This window comes from Cetorhinus maximus, chromosome 10, assembly GCF_964194155.1.
Source record: "Cetorhinus maximus chromosome 10, sCetMax3.hap1.1, whole genome shotgun sequence".
In the NCBI taxonomy this organism is placed as follows: Eukaryota; Metazoa; Chordata; class Chondrichthyes; order Lamniformes; family Cetorhinidae; genus Cetorhinus; species Cetorhinus maximus.
Genome location: NC_135888.1, coordinates 144,036,476 through 144,061,396, shown reverse-complemented (window position 1 = coordinate 144,061,396; position 24,921 = coordinate 144,036,476). Strand labels below are relative to the sequence as shown.

General features: G+C 46.1%; 1 protein-coding gene across 1 annotated transcript in view; it reads right to left on the bottom strand.

Annotated features, from left to right (window-relative positions):
• Positions 1-24,921, bottom strand: part of stard15 (StAR-related lipid transfer (START) domain containing 15) — a 142,209-nt gene that overhangs the window by 6,104 nt on the left and 111,184 nt on the right. Inside the window, exon 4 of the mRNA XM_078551242.1 lies at positions 21,476-21,593. Within this exon, the coding sequence (XP_078407368.1) occupies positions 21,476-21,593 (118 nt within the window). The remainder of the gene's footprint in view (positions 1-21,475; positions 21,594-24,921) is intronic.

Genomic DNA, 24,921 nt, shown 5'->3' with positions numbered 1-24,921 from the left:
GAGTAGTGGTATTGTTGATGGACTAGTAATCCAGAGACCCAGGGTAATGCTCTGGGGATCTGGGTTCAAATCTCACCATGGCAGATGGTGGAACTTGAATTCATTAAAAATCTTGACTTAAAAGTTTAATGACTTGTGCCTTGTAGATGGTGAACAGGCTTTGGGGAGTCAGGAGGTGAGTTACTCGTTGCAGGATTCTTAGCCTCTGACCTGCTCTTGTAGCCACAGTATTTATATGGCTAGTCCAGTTCAGTTTATGGTCAATGGTAACCCCCAGGATGTTGGTAGTGGGGGATTCAGTGATGGTAACGCTATTGAATATCAAGGGGCGATGGTTAGATTCTTTCATGTTGGTGATGGTCATTGCCTGACATTTGTGTGGCATGAATGTTACTTGCCACTTGTCAGCTCAAGCCTGGATGTTGTCTAGATCTTGCTGCATTTGGACATGGAATGCTTCAGTATCTGAGGAGTCGCAAATGGTGCTGAACATTGTGCAATCATCAGTGAGTCGTACCACTTCTGACCTTATGATGGAAGGAAGGTCATTGATGAAGCAGCTGAAGATGGTTGGGCTGAGGACACTACCCTGAGGAACTCCTGCAGTGATGTCCTGGAGCTGAGATGACTGACCTCCGACAACCACAACCATCTTCCTTTGTGCTCGGTATGACTCCAACCAGCGGAGAATTTTCCCCCTGATTTCCATTGACTCCAGTTTTGCTAGGGCTCCTTGATGCCACACTCGGTCAAATGCTGCCTTGATGTCCAGGGCAGTCACTCTCACCTCACCTCGGGAGTTCAACTCTTTTTTCCATGTTTGAACCGAGGCTGTAATGAGGTCAGGAGCTGAATGACCCTGATGGAACCCAAACTGAGTGTCAGTGAGTAGGTTATTGCTAAGCAAGTGCCGCTTGATAGCACTGTTGATGACCCCCTCCATTACTTTGATGATAGAGAGTAGACTGATGGGGCGGTAATTGGCTGGGTTGGATTTGTCCTGCTTTTTGTGTACAGGACATATCTGGGCAATTTTCCACATAGCCAGGTAGATTCCAGTGTTGTAGCTGTACTGGAACAGCTTGGCTAGGGGTGCGGCAGGTTCTGGAGCACAAGTCTTCAGTACTATTGCTGGAATATTGTCAGGGCCCATAGCCTTTGCATATCCAGTGCCTTCAGCCGTTTCTTGATATCACATGGAATGAATCGAATTGGCTGAAGACTGGCATCTGTGATGCTGGGGACCTCCGGATCCTGTAGGTAGCGATCTTGTAGGTGGTGATCCTGCGGGTGGTGATCCAGCAGGTGGTGATCCTGCAGGTGGTGATCCTGTAGGTAGCGATCCTGTAGGTGGTGATCCTGCGGGTGGTGATCCAGCAGGTGGTGATCCTGCAGGTGGTGATCCTGCAGGTAACGATCCTGTAGGTGGTGATCCTGCGGGTGGTGATCCTGCAGGTGGTGATCCTGTAGATGGTGATCCTGTAGGTGGTGATCCTGCAGGTGGTGATCCTGCAGGTGGTGATCCTGCAGGTGGTGATCCTGCAGGTGGTGATCCTGCAGGTGGCGATGCTGCAGGTGGTGATCCTGTAGGTGATGATCCTGCAGGTGGTGATCCTGTAGGTGATGATACCACAGGTGGTGATCCTGCAGGTAGTGATCCTGCAGGTGATGATCCTGCAGGTGATGATCCTGTAGGTGGTGATCCTGCAGGTAGCGATCCTGTAGGTGGTGATCCTGTAGGTGGTGATCCTGCAGTTGGTGATCCTGCAGGTGATGGTCCTGCAGGTAGTGATCCTGTAGGTGGTGATCCTGCAGGTGGTGATCCTGCAGGTGGTGATCCTGCAGTTAGTGATCCTGCAGGTGGTGATCCTGCGGGTGGTGATCCTGCAGGTAATGATCTTGCAAGTAGCGATTTTGCAGGTGGTGATCCTGCAGGTGGTGATCCTGTTGGTGGTGATCCTGTAGGTGGTGATCCTGTAGGTGATGATCCTATAGGTGGTAATCCTGCAGGTAATGATCTTGCAAGTAGCGATTTTGCAGGTGGTGATCCTGCAGGTGATGATCCTGCAGGTGGTGATCCTGCAGGTGGTGATCCTGTAGGTGGTGATCCTGCAGGTAATGATCTTGCAAGTAGCGATTTTGCAGGTGGTGATCCTGCAGGTGATGATCCTGCAGGTGGTGATTCTGTAGGTGGTGATCCTGTAGGTGGTGATCCTGTAGGTGGTGATCCTGTAGGTGGTGATCCTGCAGGTGGTGATCCCTTCCTGTTTCCCACATCTTGTTTTCACTGTTTAAGTTTCCTTTTACTGTAATTCACAGTTGATAGTATTGATTCTGCTTCTTTATTGGATATCCTCCTGTGTTAGCATCACAATTCATACAACTCAGGTTTTATTGCTGTTTTGTGAAACAAGAAAATAGCGACGGGGGGTGGGGATAGTCAGCAGGGCAGCTAATCAACATGCTCGGTAAGTTTTTAAAAATTCATTCATGATATAGATAGATAGGTTCTTGATTGGTAAGGGGATCAAAGGTTACGGGGAGAAGGCGTGAGAATGGGGTTGAGAAACTTATCAGCCATGACTGAATGGTGGAGCAGACTCAATGGGCCGAGTGGCCTAATTTTTGCTCCTATGTCTTATGGTCTTATAAGTGGGCTTCGCTGGCTGGGCCAGCATTTATTGCCCATCCCTAATTACCCTTGAGAAGGTGGTTGTGAGCTGCCTTCTTGAACCGCTGCAGTCCATGTGATGTAGGTACACCCACAGTGCTGTTAGGGAGGGAGTTCCAGGATTTAGACCCAGTGACAGTGAAGGAACGGCGATATATTTCCAAGTCAGGATGGTGAGTGGCTTGGAGGGGAACTTCCAAGTGGTGGTGTTCCCATGTGTCTGCTGCTCTTGTCCTTCTAGATGGTAGTGGTCGTGGGTTTGGAAGGTGATGTCAAAAATATTAATTAATGCCCCAATAACCCCTCAATTGCCAGGCTATGGTGATAAGATCTCATGCATCCATTATTTAATATTGTTGTGAACTCCACTTGCCCAATCTTTTGTTCAAGGCTCTGCATTCTCTCCTGAAAGCACCTACTTACGCTGGTTTCAGATTTCAGCACCGCATACACCCAAGCTCCCATAAACAGCAGTGTGATAATGACCAGCTAATCTGCTTGTGCGATGTTTTTGAGGGATGAACATTGACCAGGGTACCAGGGGTAGCCCTCCTGCTCTCCTTCGAATACTGTAATGAGATCTTTCATTTCCACCTGAGAGAGCAAATGCTTCAGGCACAGTTAAGGGAAAGGGAAAGGTTAGGGCAAACAAATCCAGAGCTCCCTGGATGACAAAGGAGATAGAAATTAAGATAAAGAAAAAAAGAGTGCTTATTAGGTGATAGATAGAAAATTCAATTAAAAACTAGGCTTGATATATAGAAGGTTCAGAGGGGAGGTGAAGAAGCAAATAAGAGAAGCAAAGAGGGAGTATGAAAAGAGACTGGCAGCCAACATAAAAGGGGAATCCCAAAGTCTTCTATAGATATATAAATAGTAAAGGAATGGTAAACAGAGGAGTAGGGATGATGAGGGACTAAAAAGCTGGTTTATTCATGGAGGCAGAGGGCATAGCTGAGGTGTTAAATGGAGGAAGGATATGCTACCCAGGCCATGGGGAAAGGAGATAATTCAGACACTAGAGGTTTTAAAATTGAAAAGGAGGGAGTATTGGATAGGATATGTACTAAAGTTGATAAGGCATTGGGATGAGATGCATCCAAGGACACTGACGGAAGTAAGAGTGGGAATTGCTGAGGCACTGGCCACAATTTTTCAGTCTTCCTTAGACTCAGGGGTGGTGCCTGAGGACTGGAGAATTGTAAATGTTACACCCTTGTTCAAAAAAGGGTTTAAGGATAAGCCCAGCAATTACAGACCAGTCAGTTTAAGTTCGGTGGTGGGGAAATTTCTAAAAGCAATAATTCAGGACAAAATTAATAGTCCACATGGACCAATGTGGTTTAATTAAGGAAAACCGGCATGGATTTGTTAAGGGAAACTGATATTTGACTAACCTGTTGGGGTTTTTTGAGGAGGCAACAGAGAGGACTGATGAGGGTAATGCTGTTGATGTGGTGGACATGGACTTTCAAAAGGCATTTGAGATAATACAACAGACTTGTTGAAAAAGGTTATAGCTCATGAAATAAAAGGATACAAAATGTGCCGAGTGAGAGGAAACAGAGAATAGTGGTTAATGGATATTTGTCGAGCTGGAGGAAGGTTTGTCGTGGAGTTCCCCAGGGGTCGGGACTGGGACGTTTGCTTTTCCTGACATATATTAATGATCTAGGCCTTGATGTACAGGCTCAACTTCAAAGTTTGCAGATGACACAAACGTGGAAACACTGCCAAAGGTGAGGATAGTGTAGAACTTCAAAGGGACATAGACAAGTTGTTGGAATGGGTGGTCAGGTGGCAGATGGGGTTCAACACAGAAAAATGTGAAGTGATTCATTTTGATAGGGAGAACATGGAGAGATGAAGAACTTTAGTTGTAAAGATAGATTGGAGAATTTAGGACTACTTTCCTTAGAGAAAGAAGGTTGAGAGGGGATTTGATAGAGGTATTCAAAATCACAAGGGGTCTGGATGAGTAGATAGAGAGAAATGGTTTCCACTCGTGAAAGGATTGAGAATAAGAGGGCACAGATTTAAAGTAAAAGAAGCAAAAGTGACATAAGGAGAAACTTTTTCACACAGCGAATGGTTAAGGTCTGGAATGCACTGCCTGAGAGTGTGGAGAAGGCAGGGTCAACGGAAGCATTCAAAAGGGAATTAGACTGTTATCTGAAGATGAAGGATGTGCAGGGTTACGGGGAGAAGGTGGCAGAGTGAAACTAGGTGAGATGCTCATTCGGAGATCCGGTATAGACACGATGGGCCGAATGGCCTCCTTCTGCACCATAACAATTTTGTGACTCTGTGATTGTGATGTCTAACAAGCCACTCAGTTCAAGGGCAATTAGGGATGGGCAACAAATGCAGGCCTTGCCAGCGACTTCCACATCCTATCAAAAATTAGAAAAAAAATCAATGTCTTGGTGGTCGTGAGTTCAAGCTGGAATTTTCACCAGATTCCCTTGAAAACTCCCGACATTTTCATTCAAATAGTGTGACAGGATCCTCAGGAAGAACTGGAGCAGGAGACAGGAACCCAATTTAATGTCCTCATTGAAGAACAGTGAATCTAATAGCAGAGCAGACCCCTTGCTCTCTCTATACATTATCCTAGACTGTGCGTCCAAGGATTTATGTGTTCAAGGCTTGAAATGGGACCTCCCCCGAGGTCCCAGCATCACAGATGTGAGTCTTCAGCCAATTCAATTCACTCCACGTGATATCAAGAAACAGCTGAAGGCACTGGATACTGCAAAGGCTATGGGACCTGACAATATTCTGGCAGTAGTACTGAAGACATGTGCTCCAGAACTTGCTGTGCCCCTAGCCAAGCTGTTCCAGTACAGCTACAACACTGGCATCTACCCGGATATGTGGAAAATTGCCCAGGTATGTCCTGTACACAAAAAGCAGGACAAATCCAACCCGGCAAATTACCGGCCCATCAGTCTACTCTCCATCATTGAAAAAAATTTATTCACGGGATGTGGGCTTCGCTGGCTGGGCCAGAATTTATTGCCCATCCCTAGTTGCCCATAAGAAGGTGGTGGTGAGCTGCCTTCTTGAACCACTGCAGCCCATGTGGTGTAGGTATACCCACAGTCCTGTTAGGGAGTGAGTTCCAGGATTTTGACCCAGCGACAGTGAAGGAACGGTGATATATTTCCAAGTCAGGATGGTGAGTTAATTGGAGGGGAACTTCCAGGTGGTGGTGTTCCCATCTATCTGTTGCCCTTGTCCTTCTAGGTGGCAGTGGTCGTGGGTTCGGAAGGTGCTTTCCAAGGAGCCTTCGTCAATTCCTGCAGTGCATCTTGTCGATGGTGCACATTTCTGAGTTTATGATGGAGGAGAGATCATTGAGGAAGCAACTAAAGATGGTGGGCCTAGGGCACTATCCTGAGGAGCACCTGCAGCTATGTCTACAAGGGAGTCAAAAGTCACATAACTGCCGGGCAATGACATAGAAACATAGAAACTAGGAGCAGGAGGAGGCCATTCGGCCCTACGAACCTGCTCCGACATTCAATATGATCATGGCTGATCCTCTATCTCAACGCCATATTCCTGCTTAACTTTTGACTTAGACCATAAGACATAGGAGCAGAAATTAGGCCATTCGGCCCATCGAGTCTGCTCCGCCATTCAATCATGGCTGATAAGTTTCTCAACCCCATTCTCCCGCCTTCTCCCCGTAACCTTTGATCCCCTTACCAATCAAGAACCTATCTATCTCCGTCTTAAATACACTCAATGACCTGGCCTCCACAGCCTTCTGTGGCAATGAATTCCATAGATTCACCACTCTCTGGCTAAAGAAGTTTCTCCTCATCTCTGTTCTACAAGGTCTTCCCTTTATTCTGAGGCTGTGCCCTTGGGTCCTAGTCTCTCCTACTAATGGAAACATCTTCCCCATGTCCACTCTATCCAGGCCTTTCAGTATTCTGTAAGTTTCAATCAGATCCCCCCTCATCTTTCTAAACTCCATCGAGTATAGACCCAGAGTCCTCAAATGTTCCTCATATGTTAAGCCTTTCATTCCTGGGATCATTCTCGTGAACCTCCTCTGGACCCTCTCCAGGGCCAGAACATCCTTCCTGAGACACGGGGCCCAAAATTGCTCACAATATTCTAAATGTGGTCTGACCAGAGCCTTATAAAGCCTCAGCAGCACATCCCTGCTTTTATATTCTAGTCCTCTCAAAATAAATGCCAACATTGCATTTGCCTTCCTCACTACCGACTCAACCTGCAAGTTAACCTTTAGAGAATCCTGGACTAGGACTCCCAAGTCCCTTTGCACTCCAGATTTCTGAATTCTCTCCCCATTTAGAAAATAGTCTATGCCTCTATTCTTCCTACCAAAGTGCATGACCTCACACTTCCCCACATTGTATTCCATCTGCCACTTCTTTGCCCATTGTCCTAACCTGTCCAAATACTTCTGCAGCCTCCCCACCTCCTCAATACTACCTGTCCCTCCACCTATCTTTGTATCATCTGCAAACTTAGCCAGGATGCCCTCAGTTCCTCCATCTAGATCATTAATGTATGAAGTGAAAAGTTGTGGTCCCAACACTGACCCCTGCGGAACTCCACTAGTCACCGGCCGCCATCCTGAGAAGGACCCCCTTATCCCCACTCTCTGCCTCCTACCAGACAGCCAATCTTCTATCCATGCTAGTACTTTGCCTCGAACACCATGGGCTCTTATCTTACTGAGCAGCCTCCTGTGCGGCACCTTGTCAAAGGCCTTCTGGAAGTCCAAGTAGATAACATCCATTGGCTCTCCTTTGTCTAACCTACTCGTTACTTCCTCAAAGAATTCTAACAGATTTGTCAGGCATGACCTCCCCTTGATGAAACCATGCTGACTTTTCCCTATTTTATCATGCACTTCCAAGTATTCTGAAATCTCATCCTCAATAATGGACTCTAAAATCTTACCAAAGACCGAGGTCAGGCTAATCGGCCTGTAATTTCCCGTCTTTTGCCTCACTCCCTTCTTAAACAGAGGGGTTACATTAGCGATTTTCCAGTCCTCTGGGACCCTCCCTGACTCCAATGATTCCTAAAAGATCACCACTAACGCCTCCACTATCTCTTCAGCTATCTCCTTCAGAACTCTGGGGTGTAATCCATCTGGTCCAAGTGATTTATCCACCTTCAGACCTTTCAGTTTTCCTAGCACCTTGTCCTTGGTAATGGCCACCATACTCACCTCTGCCCCCCGACTCTCTTGAACTTTGGGGATGTTACTCATGTCTTCCACCGTGAAGACTGACGCAAAGTACCTATTCAGTTCCTCTGCCATTTCTTTGTTTCCCACTACTACTTCTCCAGCATCATTTTCCAGCGGCCCAATGTCCACTTTTGCCTCTCTCTTACCCTTTATATATCTAAAAAAACTCTTGCAATCTTCTTTTATATTACTGGCTAGTTTACCCTCATATTTAATCTTCTCCTACCTTATTTCTTTTTTAGTTGTCCTCTGTTGGTCTTTGAAGGCTTCCCAATCCCCTGGTTTCCCACTGCTCTTCGCCGCATTGCATGCTTTCTCTTTAGCTATTATGCTGTCCCTGACTTCCCTTGTCAACCATGGTTGCCTTGTCCTCTCTTTAGTATGCTTCTTCTTCCTAGGGATGAATTTTTACTGTGTCTCCCAAATTACTCCCAGAAACTCCTGCCATTGCTGTTCCACTGTCTTTCCTGCTAGGCTCATCTCCCAGTCAATTCTGGCCAGCTCCTCCCTCATGCCTCTGTAGTTGCCTTTATTCAACTGTAATACCGTTACATCTGATTCCAGCTTTTTCCTCTCAAATTGCAGGGTAAATTCTATCATATTACGGTCACTTCCTCCTAAGGGTTCCTTCACCTTAAGCTCCCTTATCAAATCTGTCTCATTACACGTCACTAAATCTAGAATTGCCTGTTCCCTAGTGGGCTCCACCACAAGCTGCTCCAAAAGGCCATCTCGTAGACATTCCACAAATTCCTTTTCTTGGGATCCACTACCAACCTGATTTTCCCAGTCTACCTGCATATTGAAATCCCCCATGATCACTGTAACCTTGCCTTTCTTACACGCCTTTTCTATCTCCTGGTGTATCTTGTGCCCCACATCCTGACTACTGTTCGGAGACATGTACATAACTCCCATTATAGTTTTTTTACCTTTGCCTTAATCGGCCTTTTAATTGTTGGAGGGCACACAGCTGCCTTTCACACGTACCCGCCGACTGAAATGTCGCGAGTGTGAGATAACATTAGGACGCTTCCCCGATCTCAGCGTGCACATTTCACTCTCAGGCAGGTTGGGCGCGCACCTGCCTGACGAGAGAAACATTCTGCCCTATTCTGTGTCTGTACTTAACTTCAACTGATACAACTAACATTCAACACCATTCGCAACTCCTCAGGTACTGAAGCAGTCCGTGCCCATATGCAGCAAGTCCTGGACAACATCCAGGCTTGGGCTGATAATTGGCAAGTAACACTGAAGTCACATAACTGCCAGGCAATGACATAGAAACATAGAAACTGGGAGCAGGAGTAGGCCATTAGGCCCTTCGAGCTTGCTCTGCCATTCAATATGATCATGGCTGATCCGCTATCTCAACGTCATATTCCTGCTCTCTCTCCGTGCCCCTTGATGCCCCTAATATCCAAAAAATTATCAATTTCTTGAATACACTCAGTGACCCGGCCTCCACAGCTCCTGTGGTAGAGAATTCCACAGGCTGACCATCCTCTGAGTGAAAAATCTTTTCCTCATCTCAGTCCTAAATGGCCTGCCGCGTATCCTGAGACTGTGGCCCCTGGTTCCAGGCTCCCCAACCAGGGGGAACATCCTCCCTGCATCTAGTCTGCTTAGCCCTGTTAGAATTTTATACGTTTCAATCAGATCCCCTCTCATTCTTCTAAACTCCAGTGAATACAGGCCCAGTCGAACCAATCTCTCCTCATACAACAGTCCTGCCATCCCCACTATCAGCCTAGTGACCGTCCCCAACAAGAGAGAATCTAACCCTTTGATATTCAATGGCATTACCATCAATGAATCCCCTACTATCAACTGGCCAGAAGATGAGCTGGTCTAGCCATATAAATACTGTGGCTACAAGAGCAGGTCAGAGACTAGGAATCCTGTGATGAGTAACTCACCTCCTGACTCCCCATAGCCTGTCCACCATCTACAAGGCACAAGTCAGCAATTTAATGGAATACTCCCCACTTGCCTGGATGAGTGCAGCTCCCACAACACTCAAGAAGCTCGACCCCATCCAGGACAAAGCAGCTCACTTGATTGGCACCACATCCACAAACATTCACTCTCTCCACCACCGACGCACAGTAGCAGCAGTGTGTGTACTATCTACAAGATGCACTGCAGGAACTCACCAAGGCTCCTTTGACAGCACCTTCCAAACCCACGGCCACTACCATCTAGAAGGACAAGGGCAGCAGATAGATGGGAACACCACCACCTGGAAGTTCCCCTCCAAGCCACTCACCATCCTGACTTGGAAATATATCGCCGTTCCTTCACTGTCGCTGGGTCAAAATTCTGGAACTCCCTAACAGCACTGTGGGTGTACCTACACCGCATGAACTGCTGTGGTTCAAGAAGGCAGCTCACCACCACCTTCTCAAGGGCAACTGGGGATGGGCAATAAATGCTGACCTAACCAGATGTTCACATCCCATGAAAGAATAAAAAAAAGCTAGTGGACAGGTACAAAAATATGACTAAAAAGGCTAATAAAATGTCAGTCTTTATGTCAAGGTGCTGGAGTTTGGAGCTGCTAATCTCAGCTGGAATAAGACACGGTTAGTTGGCAGACTCAACTCTGCCTCAAGACCCAACTTGACAAATATCCTGACATTGTTCAACATCAAACTGTGAATGAACATGAATTTTCTCCAAGCCAACATTGGCAAGGCTGAAACCATTTTGTTTGATTTTTACTCAAACTTACAATCCCTCATCCCTAATTTCATCCGTCTCATTGGCTGTTTGCTGAGTTTGAGCCTGACCACAATTATCCTTCATGTTATTTTGACCGTAAAGTGAGTTTCAAACCCTGTACCCGAGTCATGAGGAAGATCATCTCCACAGGTGAACCTCCTCTGTCCTACCTGACCTCCAATGCTGCTGAATCTCACATCTTGGTAACCTTAAGGTTATTATACTCTAGACGACTGTTCCAATTTCACCCTTGATAAAATACATGTATCTAAAAGTCTGCCTCCTTCATGCTGTCTCATTGTAGTATCCATTGTACTTGTACTGTGTTTGCAAATCTGCATGAGTTTGAACCAAAACCATCAAATTCAGAACCTTTGTCATCATTTCAAAGGTCATGCCCTACTCTATTTTTCATACATTAAAACAGTGACTACACTTAATTTGATTGGCTGTAAAGTGCTTTAGGATGTCAGGAAAGGTTCTATAGAAATGCAAGTCTTTTTCGTTCTTTTTGTCTCTGTAAGTTCTCCTCGGCCGATAGGTCAACTCAGTCTCCATCTCTCTGACTCTGGCCCCTTACTCTCCACTCCAGGTTTGTTCCAGGGCACTCAGCTATCTCAGTCCCACAGTAATAACAATAGTACTTTATTCAACAAACACTTTGCAGACCAAAGGATGAATTGCAGTATAGCTTTCATCAAAAAATGCATATAATGACAAGTAATCAAGTTAAAATCATGGAAATGTGACAATATTATAGTAACAAAAATAGACCAACAAATTCAGCCAGTAACAAGGGAGTGGTGGTCGGGATACTAAAAGAAACAATATTAAACTTACAAACCAACACATCATTCCCAAGTTACAGGCATTGAAGTAAATATCAATTTCACCAGGATCCAAACCATGGAAGGGATAATGCCACATCACTACCTTTCCGTCCTACGTCTCATGGGGTTAAATTTAGTTGAATCTCTGAGTTACTTGGTTGCTGAAATACGCTTTGTAAATCATTTTGCTTTCTTCAAAAACCTGCTGAAATCTTACCCTTTGACCATGTTTTTGATCACCTCACATAAACCCCAGTCCCATTATTAGATCGATCTGGTTTCACCCTCAGGATGTTTTATGTTATAGCTGCTATTTTAATGTATGTTTTTACTTACTTCTTCTTAAGGTGTGAGAGTGGCTGCAACATTTTCCCATCCCTAGTTACTCTCGATGGTGCTGAGCAACTTACAACTGAGTGGCTGCTCAGCCATTTCAGGGGGCAGTTAAGAATCAACCTGCTGTGGGTCTGGGGCTGGAGCCAGTGTAGGCCAGACAGTGTAAGGACAGCAGATTTCCTTCACTGAAGGGTATCAGTGAACAAGATGGTTTTTAAAAATTCATTCATGGGATGTGGGCATCGTTGGCTGGGCCAGCATTTATTGCCCGTGCCTAATTACCCTTGAAAGGAGGTGGTGAGCCACCTTTTGGACCCGCGCCAGTCTATTTGGTGTAGGAGCACCCACAGTGCTGTTAGAGAGGTCAATTAGAGATGAACATTAAACACTGGCCTTGCCAGCAACACTCACGTCCTGGGAGCAAATAAAAAAAAACAACCAAAAACGTTGGGTTAGAGTGTCATGGAGTTAGAGGCTGGAGAATATGGAGAACTCACACTGTTCTAATAACAAACACCTTTGGGAACAAATGGATTCGTTAAACAAAGACTGGTACAGTGTTGCTTTCCTGTGTATTCTATTTAATTGTATCTAATGTATTCCAAAGTATCTCCACAACTTCAGTTCCTGCAATCACTAAGCTCCTTTGTAAATTGTTCTTGGGGTTTAACAGTTCCGAGCTGAGTGAAAACATTGATTAATGTCATATTTAGGATTTTGGTGGAAATGTTTGAATTCCAGGTATCTGCTCAGTGAGTCAGGAAAGTAGCCACAGCTCCACCCAGTGGTCAAACAAATGACAGCTTCTGGTGGAGAGGATCTTCCGAGAATGCCAATCGGCCAGTGGCTGACCGAGGGATAATGATCCAGGTGCCTTGGCATCAAACTGTGCATATTCAGGTAAATGCAGCAAGGTTTTCTGACAGTGTGATGTCAAAAGTGCCCCCAAAGTGAGGCAGATCAATTTCTGACCTGGTTGTGGGGGTAGTTTTTAACCCCAGAATGGGTGAGAGAGGGACCCCAGGGGTTTAATACGTTAAAAAACCTGAAACCAAGTTCTAACCCACTGGGAACAGTTCCTGGGTTAACTGGGACGGTTTCAGGGTCAAGTGGATAACCTGTGCTCGAGTCTGGATCAGCCATTTAAATATGCTAATGAGGCGTAATGCCTCAGATTGGGATTGACTTTAACAGTTAGCTGGTTTGGGACTTGTTCCCTAGGATCTGTGAAAACCTGAGCTGGAAACAGGTGGGAATGAGCGTCTCAGGCAGGTTTTAGCCTTTACAGCACAGCTTGGGGTCCAGGAGAGTGGGGGCATTTTCTCCAGCTGCCCCACGCCCCCCTCAATGTGGTGACAGAAAAACCCACCCTACAGCCAACACTCTGATTCCAACCAAGCCCTGAGTCACAATCAGCAACTCGACCCAAACCCCAATTTCCCCCAAACCTGCGATCGCCCACTCGATTCGCAGCCCCTCCCTGAAATCACCCACCAAGATCTTCACCCCTGACCTGTGATCACAAATCCTGATCTCCCCTCCGACCTACAATGTGCACCTCCGGCCGGCGATCGCCAGTCTTGATCTCCCCTCCGAGCCCAATCTCTCCCGAACCCTTGAGCACTTGACCCCGATCTCCCCCTGACCCTCGATCACCTGACCCCGATCTTCCCCTGACCCTTGATCACCTGACCCCGATCTACCCCTGACCCTTGACCACCCGACCCCGATCTCCCCCTGACCCTCGATCACCCGACCCCGATCTCCCCCTGACCCTCGATCACCTGACCCTGTCCTCCCTCCTCCTTGATCAGTGACCTACATCCCAGCCCCCCCACAAAAGGTCAGTGGATGCTGTGGGACAGTCAGAGCTTTAAAACTGAGATCAGTGGATTTTTCTGTGAGTATCAAGTGATCTGGAGCAAAGATGGGAAAATGGAGTTTATTTGAAGATCAGCCATGATGGTGTTGAATGGTGCAGCAGGCTGGATGGCTCGAATGACCTCCTGTAGTTCTGTTTCCATACAATACGTATGAACATATGGATTAGGAATAGGAGGAGGCGACTCGGCCCCTCGAGCCTGCTCCACCATTCAGTAACATCATGGCTGATCTGATTGTGTTTTGATTTCCACATTCCCACCTATTCCCGATAACCTTTGATCCCCTTGCCTAATAAGAATCTATCATCCCCACCTTAAAAATATTCAATGACCCCGCCTCCACTGACTTCTGAGGCAGAGAGTTCCAGAGTCGCACAACCCTCTGAGAGAAAACATTTCTCCTCATCTCTGTCCTAAAAGGGTGACCCCTAATTTTAAAACAGTGACCCCTGGGTCTGGACTCACCTACAAGAGGAAACATCCTTTCCATGTCCACCTTGTCAAGGCCGTTCAGGATCTTGTATATATCAATCAAATCACTCCTCACTCTTCTAAACTCCAGTTGGAACAGGAGAGAATCTAACCATCGCCCCTCAACATTCAATGGTATTTCCATCGCTGAATCCTCCACTATCAGAATCACAGAATCACAGAATCACACAGTGCAGAAGAGGCCCTTCAGCCCATCGAGTCTGCACCGACACATGAGAAACACCTGACCTACCTACCTAATCCCATTTACCAGCACTTGGCCCATAGCCTTGAATGTTACCACGTGCCAAGTGCTCACCCAGGTACCTTTTAAAGGATGTGAGGCAACCCGCCTCCACCATCCTCCCAGGCAGCGCATTCCAGACCGTCACCACCCTCTGGGTAAAAAAGTTTTTCCTCACATCCCCCCTAAACCTCCTGCCCCTCACCTTGAACTTGTGTCCCCTCGTGAATGACCCTTCAACTAAGGGGAACAGCTGCTCCCTATCCACCCTGTCCATGCCCCCCATAATCTTGTACACCTCGATCAGGTCGCCCCTCAGTCTTCTCTGCTCCAACAAAAACAACCCAAGTCTATCCAACCTCTCCTCATAACTTAAATGTTTCTTCCCAGGCAAATTCCTGGTGAATCTCCTCTGCACCCCCTCCAGTGCAATCACATCCTTCCTATAATGTGGAGACCAGAACTGCACGCAGTACTCCAGCTGTGGCCTCACCAAGGTTCTATACAACTCCAACATGACCTCCCTACTTTTGTAATCTATGCCTCGATTGATAAAGGCAAGTGTCCCATATGCCATTTTCACCACCCCACTAACATGCCCCTCTGCCTTCAGAGATCTATGGACACACACACCAAGGTCCCTTTGTTCCTCAGAACTTCCTAGTGTCATGCCATTCATTGAATACTTCCTTGTCAAATTACTCCTTCCAAAGTGTATCACCTCACACTTTTCACGGTTAAATTCCATCTGCCACTTATGTGCCCATTTGACCATCCAGTCTATATCTTCCTGTAGCCAAGACACTCAACCTCACTGTTAACCACTCAGCCAATCTTTGTGCCATCCACAAACTTACTAATCCTACCCCCCACATAGTCATCTATGTCGTTTATATAAATGACAAATAATAGGGTCCCAGCACAGATCCCTATGGTACGCCACTGGACACTGGCTTCCAGTCACTAAAGCATCCTTCTGTCATCACCCTCTGCCTCCTACAACTAAGCCAAATTTGAATCCACCTTATCAAATTACCTGTATCCCATGTGCCTTTGCCTTCTTTATAAGTCTCCCATGTGGGAACTTGTCAAAGGCTTTGCTGAAATCCATATAAACTACATCAACTGCACTACCCTCATCTACACACCTGGTCACCTCCTCAAAAAATTCAATCAAATTTGTTAGGCATGACCTCCCTCTGACAAAGCCAAGCTGACTATCCCTGATCAAACCTTGCCTCTCCAAGTGGAGATAGATTCTCTCCTTCAGAAATTTCTCCAAAAGTTTCCCTACCACTGACATGAGACTCACTGGTCTGTAGTTCCCTGGCTTATCTCTACAATACTTCTTAAATAGCGGAACCACATTAGCTGTTCTCCAGTCCTTTGGCACCTCCCCCATGGCCAGAGAGGGATTATAAATTTGGGTCAGAGCCCATGTGATCTCCTCCTTTGCCTCCCTCAGCAGTCTGGGACACAAATCGTCCAGACCTGGAGATTTGTCCATTTTTAAGCCTGCCAACACCTCCAATGCCTTGTCACTCCCTATATCAATTTGCTTAAGAACCTCGCAGTCTCTCTCCCCGAGTTCGATACCTTCATCCTCATTCTCTTGGGTGGAGACGGACGTGAAGTATTCATTCAACACTCTAGCGATGTCCTCTGGCTCCACCCATAGATTGCCCCCTTGGTCCCTTATGGGCCCTACTCTTTCCCTGGTTATCCTCTTCCTATTGATATACTTATAGAATATCGGGATTTTCCCTACTTTTACCAGCCAGAGCTTTCTCATATCCCCTCTTTGCTCTCCTAATTGCTTTCTTAAGCTCCCCCCTGCACTGTCTGTACTCCACTAATGCCTCTGCTGATTTGCTCCCCTTGTACCTGCTAAAAGCCTCTTTTCCTTCTCATCGTATCCTGAATATCTCTGGTTATCCATGGTTCTCTGGGCTTGTTACTCCTTCCTATCACCCTAGAGGGAACATGTTGAGTCTGTACCCTCCCCATTTCCTTTTTGAACACCCCCCACTGTTCCTCTGTAGATTTCCCCACAAGTAACTGTTCCCAGTCTACCTTGGCCAGATCCTGCCTTATTTTACTAAAATACACTCTCCCCCAATCCAAAACATTTTTTTGCAACTTGCCAATTTCTTTGTCCATAACAAACTAGTTCTGTTGAAGGGTCGTGAGGACTCGAAACGTCAACTCTTTTCTTCTCCGCCGATGCTGCCAGACCTGCTGAGTTTTTCCAGGTAATTCTGTTTTTGTTTTAAACTGTACCATGTTGTGGTCGTTATCACTAAAATGCTCCCCCACCACCACCTCAGCCACCTGTCCGGCTTCATTCCCCAGAATTAGGTCCAGCGATACACCGTCCCTTGTTGGACCCTCTACATATTGACCTAAAAAGTTCTCCTGTACACATTTAAAGAAATCAACTCTATCCAAGCCCTTAACACTATGTCTATCCCAATTAATGTTGGGAAAGTTAAAATCACCTAATATAATTACCCTATTGTTATTGTTTTTACACACCTCCACAAATTGTGCACATATTTGCTCCTCAATTTCCTGCTGACTATCTGGGGGTCTATAATAAACACCTAATAATGTGGCTGCCCCTTTTTTATTCCTAAGCTCTACCCACAAAGCTTCATTCGATGCCCCCTCCAAGATATCATCTCTCCTTACTGCAGTAACTGACTCCTTAACTAACAATGCAACACCCCCTCCTCTTTTACCCCCTCCTCTGTCTCGCCTAAAGATTCTATATCCCGGAATGTTGAGCTGCCAATCCTGCCCTTCCCTCAACCACGTCTCAGTGATGGCTACAATATCACAATTCCACATGTCAATCCTCACCCTTAACTCATCTGTTTTACCTGTAATACTCCTGGCATTAAAGTAGAGGCCATCCAGCCTTGCCTTACTCCCTTGAAGCTTATTGCAGCTGTACTCCCTCTGACTTGATTGTTTTACTAAATTAGTTTAAACTCCTCTCAACAGCACTAACAAACCCACCCGCAAGGATGTTAATCCCCCTCTGGTTCAGATGTAGACCATCCCGCTTGTTCAGGTCCCACCTTCCCCAGAAACGGTCCCAGTGATCCAGGAATCTGAAACCCTCCCTCCTGCACCAACTCTTAACCACGTATTCATCTGCGCTATTCTCCTATTTCTGAGCTCACTAGCACGTGGCACTGGGAGTAATCCAGAGATTACAACCCGAGAGGTCTTGCTTTTTAGTCTACTGCCTAACTCCCTGAATTCTTGATGCAAGACCTCATCCCTCTTTCTACCTATGTCATTGGTACCAACATGTACCATGACCTCTGCCTTATCACCCTCCCCCTTCAGGATGTCCTGCAGCTGTTCAGTGACATCCCGGACCCTGGCGCCAGAGAGGCAACATACCATCCTGGAGTCACGTTGACGGCCACAGTAGCACCTATCTGTTCCCCTGACTATAGAATCCCCTATTACTATTGCTCTTCCTCTCTTCCTCCCCTCCTGTACAGACAGGCTGCTTGTGGTGCCAGAAGCTTGGCTCTGTCCGCACTCCCTGGAGGAACCAGCGCCCTCATCAGCCTCCAAAACGGAATACTGATTTGTGAGCGGGACCCCAGGGGACTCCTGAACTACCTGCCTGTTTCTCTTGGACTGCCTGGTGGTCACCCATTCCCTTCCTTCCTCAAGTCCCTTCATCTGCAGTGTGACCACCTCTCTAAACGTGCTATCCACGATGCTCTCAGACTCACGGATGCTCCACAGTGTCCCCAGCCGCCGTTCCAGCTCTGAAACCTGAGCTTCCAGGAGCTGCAGCTGGACACACTTCCTGCACACATGCTGGTCCCGGGCACTGGAAATGTCCCCAGATTCCCACGTGGAGCACGAGGAGCACACCACGGCTTTGAGCACTCCTGCCATAGAGTATACAAACTGTAAACCACAAAAAGACCTTTAACCATAAGCGATTAAAGTAGTAAATACCTTACCCACTACTTACCAGTGATTCCTTTCCCTTGTAGCCTCTACTGCTGCAGCACGCTCTGAAGGTTAAAGAGGTTGGATAGCAAGGAAAAAATGCAAAGAGCACCTCGTCCCCTCTGCACTGAATTCCCGCTTTGCACCAAATTCCGAATACCCACTCTGGATGTGCCCCACTCTGGCTGCGCCCCACTCTGGCTGTGCCCCACTCTGGCTGTGCCCCACTCTGGATGTGCCCCACTCTGGATGTGCCCCACTCTGGCTGTGCCTCACTCTGGATGTGCCCCACTCTGGATGTGCCCCACTCTGGATGTGCCCCACTCTGGATGTGCCCCACTCTGGCTGTGCCCCACTCTGGCTGTGCCCCACTCTGGTTGTGCCCCACTCTGGCTGTGCCCCACTCTGGCTGTGCCCCACTCTGGATGTGCCCCACTCTGGATGTGCTCGCTCTCCTGTCCGTGTGCGAGCACACTGTAGGGTGGTTCCAGATTGTCCCTTTCTTAAATACAGCTGACTTTTCTCACCACTAGTTAAGCTTCAAATAGTAATTAATCCCTATTCAGGCCCTAATCAGGCTTCAGGTGATTGACAGTTAACTGTCGCACAGTCGGCTGGGTCAACTACCTTACCAACCTTTTAACATCCTGGGAGTTACCATTGACCAGAAACTGAACCTGACTAGCCATATAAATACTGTGGCTACAAGAGCAGGTCAGAGGCTAGGAATCCTGCAGTGAGTAACTCACCTCCTCACTCCCCAAAGCCTGTCCACCATCCACAAGGCACAAGTCAGGAGTGTGATGGAATATTCCCCACTTGCCTGGGTGAGTGCAGCTCCAGCAACACTCAAGAAGCTCAACACCATCCAGGGCAAAGCAGCCCGCTTGACTGGCACCCCATTCACAAACATTCGCTCCCTCCACCACCGACACACAGTAGAAACATGAACATAGAAATTAGGAGCAGGAGTAGGCCATTCAGCCCTTTGAGCCTGCTCTGCCATTCAGCATGATCATGGCTGATCTTCTATCTCAATGCCATAATCTCACTTTCTCTCCATACCCCTTGATGCCCCTAGTATCCAAAAAATGATCAATTTCTTTCTTGAATACACTCAGTGACCCGGCCTCCACAGCTTCTGTGGTAGAGAATTCCACAGGTTGACCACCCTCTGAGTGAAGAAATTTTTCCTCTCCTCAGTCCTAAATGGCCTGCCCCGAATCCTGAGACTGGGGTCCCTGGTTCTGGACTCCCCAACCTGGGATCCATCCTCCCTGAGTCTGTCTGGCCCTGTTAGAATTTTATATGTTTCAATCAGTTCCCCTCTCGTTCTTCTAAACTCTAGTGAATACAGGTCCAGTCGAACCAATCTCTCCTCATACAACAGTCCTGCCATCCCCACTATCAGCTTAGTGAACCTTCACTGCACTCTCTCTATGGCAAGTTTACCTTTTCTTATGTAGGGAGACTAAAACTGCCCGTAATACTCCAGATATGGTCTCACCAAGGCCCTGTATAACTGCGGTAAGATATCCCTACTTCTGAACTCAAACCCTCTTGCAATGAAAGCCAACATACCATTTGCCTTCCGAATTACTTGCTGCACCTGCCTGTTTACTTTCATTGACTGGTGTACAAGGACATCCAGATCCCTTTGTACATCCACATTTCCCAATATATCACCATTTAAATAATACTCTGCCTTTCTGTTTTTCACACCGAAGTGGATAACTTCACATTTATCCACATTATATTGCATCTGCCATGTGTTTGCCCACACACACAACTTGTCTAAATCGCTCTGAAGCCTCCTTGCATCCTCCTCACAACTCACAACCCCTCCCAGTTCTGTGTCATCAGCAAACTTGGAAATATTGCATTTGGTTCCCTCATCCAGGTCATTTATATATATCATGAATAGCTGGGCCCAAGCACTGATCACTAGTCACCAGCTGCCATCTGGAAAAAGACCCATTTATTCCCACTCTCTGTTTCTGGTCTGTCAACCAATTCTCAATTCATGCCAGTGTATTACCCCCAATCCCATGTGCTTTAATTTTGCCCATGAGCCTCTTATGTGGGACTGTCATGAAGCCATTAATGTATATAATATTATTGGAAATATTTTTCTTTTAAAATAGAGCTTTAGTCTGTGGGGGTGTCTTAATTGGATTAAAGCCAGCTATCCTGGGTGCTTTGATGTGTACTAGTTTTGATATGTAAGAGAGATAGTGTGCAATTACATTTTTTGAATAGAGCTTTCAAGTAGTGGGGTGAAAACTGATGCCTTTCTAGCAGCTACCAAGCAATATGTTTATTACTAATAAAGTTGGTACTATGAAAGGGATTTTATTGTTAGAGAGGTTTAGTTCAGAGGTTGTTGATACAATGAGAATTAATATTCAATGGGGTAGTTTTTGGGTCTGTAGAGCTGAGGCAATGTGAGATCAAAAGGCAGCTGTAAGCCTCCAACTGGCCCCACAGGAACCAAAGTGAAAAGAACCTCATTGTGAATTTGTAAGGTCAAAATGCTTTCCCTTGTGTTTGGTTAAGTCTATGGGTTGCTGTAGCCATAATGGAGATTCTTTTGGGGATTTGTTAAAAGTTATGATAGTAGTAATTTGTAGCCATGTGTATATATATATATATTTTAACCTGTGTAAATTAATAAAATGTTTCATTTAGTTTAATGTAAAACCTCGAGAACTGGTGGTCTGATTCCTGAATTTAGAGTCGCATCTCAAACATAACACTTAAAATTATAGGTTCTGACAGTTGTTTAAAGTTTCCCTCTGGAATTTTTAAATAATTCAGCTTTACCGAAAGGCTGTCTCATAACACTGAGTCATATTGTGGTGGCTGCTACCTAAGGGTGTCTTCATTCTGAGATCATTAATTAATCCAGCCACATTGCACAATTCCAAGTCTAATATAACCTGCTCTCTGGTTGGTTCCAGAATGAGCTGCTCTAAGAAAATATCGTGAACTATTGCTATAATCTATGCATCAGTCCATTGGGAAGACAGCTTTCCAAACCAGTGTGTGGCAGAGGATTGGAATGTCCTGGCTGCCTCCTGCACTAACCTCGTGGGTCCACCTGGGTTAAATAGTACAGGGTGCAACTGTTGGTTCCATTCGATTTGATGAAGTAGCCAGTTTGGAGGGAGACAGCTCGCACTATGTCCTTCTTCGGAGGATATTTCTGTAAATAAAGAAACCGACAGCAACATCAGTAAAAAAAATCTGGAATTGAAACAGGACATTTCTTCCCAGCAGCGAGCTGTCTCCAGCCATGGACACAATCGCTTCACATTGTGTGCCTTGTCATCCGCCAGTCCATTGAAGATCTGTTTCTCAGAACGTCTCCAAAGTCTTGATGTCAGCATCTTGTTTAATGCAAATATCAATGGAGTTCACCCAGGGGAGAATAGAGCACTCAGGGTTAGGAAGCTTTAAACACAGACACTACTAGGACCCAGAAATATTATCAAATGAAATGTACTGATTCCGGGTGCCTGGATCATGCACGGTCCTGGAATTGTTAGAGTCAAATCTATTATAAATACACTAAGTGTTGAGAGAAATTGTCATCAAATTCAACCCTGGGACAGAATTTTACTGACCCCCACCAGCACGCTTTCAGATGGGCCCACCCCCGATCATTTATTTTATTCGTTCATGGGATGTGTGGCTGGGCCCAGCATTTATTGCCCATTCCTAGTTGACCTTGAGAAGGTGGTGTTGAGCTGCCTTCCTGAACCACTGCAGTCCATGTGGTGTAGGTACATCCACTGTGCTGTTAGGGAGGGAGTGCCAAGATTTTGACCCAGTGACAGTGAAGGAATGGTGATATATTTCTGTAGTAATTGTAAGTTAAATCATTTCTTACTGTTATGGGGATCATGTGACTATATAGACGAATCAGCCCTAAGCGTGGGGAATCTTAGGGGTGGAGCTTCTTAGCCTTGGTCTTGGAACAAGCTGTAGCCTCACCTGGAGTCTGTAACTAAAATTTACTGTTTCTTGCAAGAAACTGGTCCTGCACTCCAAATTTATTACAATTGGTGACAAGGATAAAAAGCGTCAATGGAGCACCTCACCTCGTGAATGTGAGTATTCCAATATTTTAAGGGAAGAAAGAAAGAAAATTATACTCACCAGCAATGCCTCTCTTTGGCAGAATTGACCCATATGCTTGTCCGTTGAGGACTGGAGTCAATACATTGAGCGGTTAGGTTTCTACTTTGTAGCTAACAAAATAACAGCGGAGGAGAAACAGGAAGAAATTCTCCTAAATGTCTGTGGGAGCAAAATCTATAACTTAATCTGTAGCTTAACGGCTTTGAACGCACCAAATTCCAGATCTTTCACTGAGCTAGCCAACCTTGTGAAAGGACATTTTCAACCTAAACCCTCAGTGATCATACAAAAATTCAAGTTTAATTCTCGAGTAAGGACTCCCAGTGAGTGGATCACAATGTAAACCGCTAAGTTAAAACAGTTAACAGAGCACTGTGACTTCGGTGATACTTTAAATGACGTAGTGAGATCGTTTGGTTTTGCAGTATTTGCTTGCAGAAGTTGAGATAGAGCTGAAGTGCGCCAGGGAGATAGCGCTAGCAATGGAGAGCACCGAGGGATTCGCAGGGGGTGCAACATGGCGCCGTTTTGCAGCTGGGGTGGGAACCAGCCACTGGGCGAGGCGCGAAGATCAGGGGGGCTACAGTGAAATGGGACATGGTCTCTACCGCTAGAGAAACAAAAAGAAACACTGGAAGCAGCTCAGCTGTGACCCAGAAGTTAAAGTGTTTCCGTTGTGAGGGAAATCATACACCCGAAGTCTACAGATTTAGAGGCAGAATGTCATTACCTCCACAAAAAAGGACATGTTGTTAAACAGCACAGGACTAGATGCAGACAGCCATTCAGACAGCCATTCAGACAGCCATTCAGACAGCAGGTCCAGTTAAATGAAGTGCACAATATCGATGAGTCAGAAGTTACTGAGGCTGACGTTTATTCCCTACACAATCTGAAGGCCAGGAAAACTGAACCAAGCACTGTTACACTTCAAGTAAATGGTTAGCCTCTGCTCATGGAGGTGGACACAGGAGGGTTGACCACAGTGATGGGAGAAAACATCTTTAAATATCTCAGAGAAGGTACCAGCCATTGAGTTTGGAGAAAACCGCTGCTCAGTTCAAAACATACACAGGAGAAGCAATACAAGCAAAAGGCATCACCTCTGTGCCTGTATCATACAGACAACAGGCAGCTCAGCTGCTAATAATTGTTGTAACAGGGGAAGGACCTAGCCTTCTGGGCTGTGATTGGTTGAAAGAAATCAAACTAAACAGGTCGAAAGGTTTTCAGGTCAGGGCAAGGAGAAATCCTGAGTTGAAAAGGGAAGATGATGGTGTCTTTCGGAATGAGATAGAAGGATCGAAGGATCTTCACAGGAAGCACGGATCCCTCAGGTCAGAGTTGGTTCCACGGGAAAATCATTAAAAGAAGCGAAACGAATGCAGTGCCACATCCGAACCAACTGAAGAAACAGTTGGAATCAAAACCCAACAGTGTTCGGTGTTCCAAGAGGAAGCCAAAAGATACAAAAAGGAGACGGGAGAATTGAAGAATCAATTGACTGAGACAAAAGAGGCATTAGAAGGAAATCACGGAACTTTCCAAAATGTGAATGGGAAGTTCAACCCCTGAACTGAACCAAATTAAGATTTCACCAGAGAGGAATTTGGCCGATTGTGAAATGAAAATGAAGGATGAGAAAAAACCCTGTGGCTAACACAAAACCAGAAAACAGAAATCAAATCTGAAAAGCCAGTTGGATATGTCTCCAGAACCCTTTCTGAGCTGAGAAAGGTTACTCGCAAATTGAAAAAGGCTGTTCTATCATATTTGGAACAAAAAAGTTCCGTCAATATTTGTATTGAAGTCGACATTTCACCATAGTATCAGATCACAAACCACTGTCAGGTTTGTTCAGTGAAGGTAAGGTAATCCCACTGATAGCCTTTGCTAGAATTCAAAGGTAGGCTTTAATTTTGTCAACATATGACATTTACTTTTATGCACCGTCTGGGCGTGCAAATAACAAATGCAGATGCCCTCAGTCATCTCCCTTTGCCAGATACTATTACACACGCTCCAGTACCTCCAGAGGTAATGCTTGCGTTGAATTTCCTGGACTCCGCACCAGTCTGCGGGGGACAGGTAAAGAATTGGACAAATCAGGATCTAATTTTAGCAAGAATCCATGAATAGGTATTACAAGGATCATCAAATGCACAAGTCCCTGAAGAATAAAAAGCCTTCTTTGTACAATGGGGATGTGCAAGGGGGTGATCAGCTTGAAAAGGCCAGTGGGGGTTAGGGAGCAACCGGGGCAGGTCGGGGGGGGGCATTCAGACCTTGGGAGAGGGGCACGCGGTCGAGAAAGGGAGCCCGTGAGGGACCAGTAATTCATCAAGGCTCCTTCGACAGCACCTTCCAAACTCATGACCTCTACCACCTAA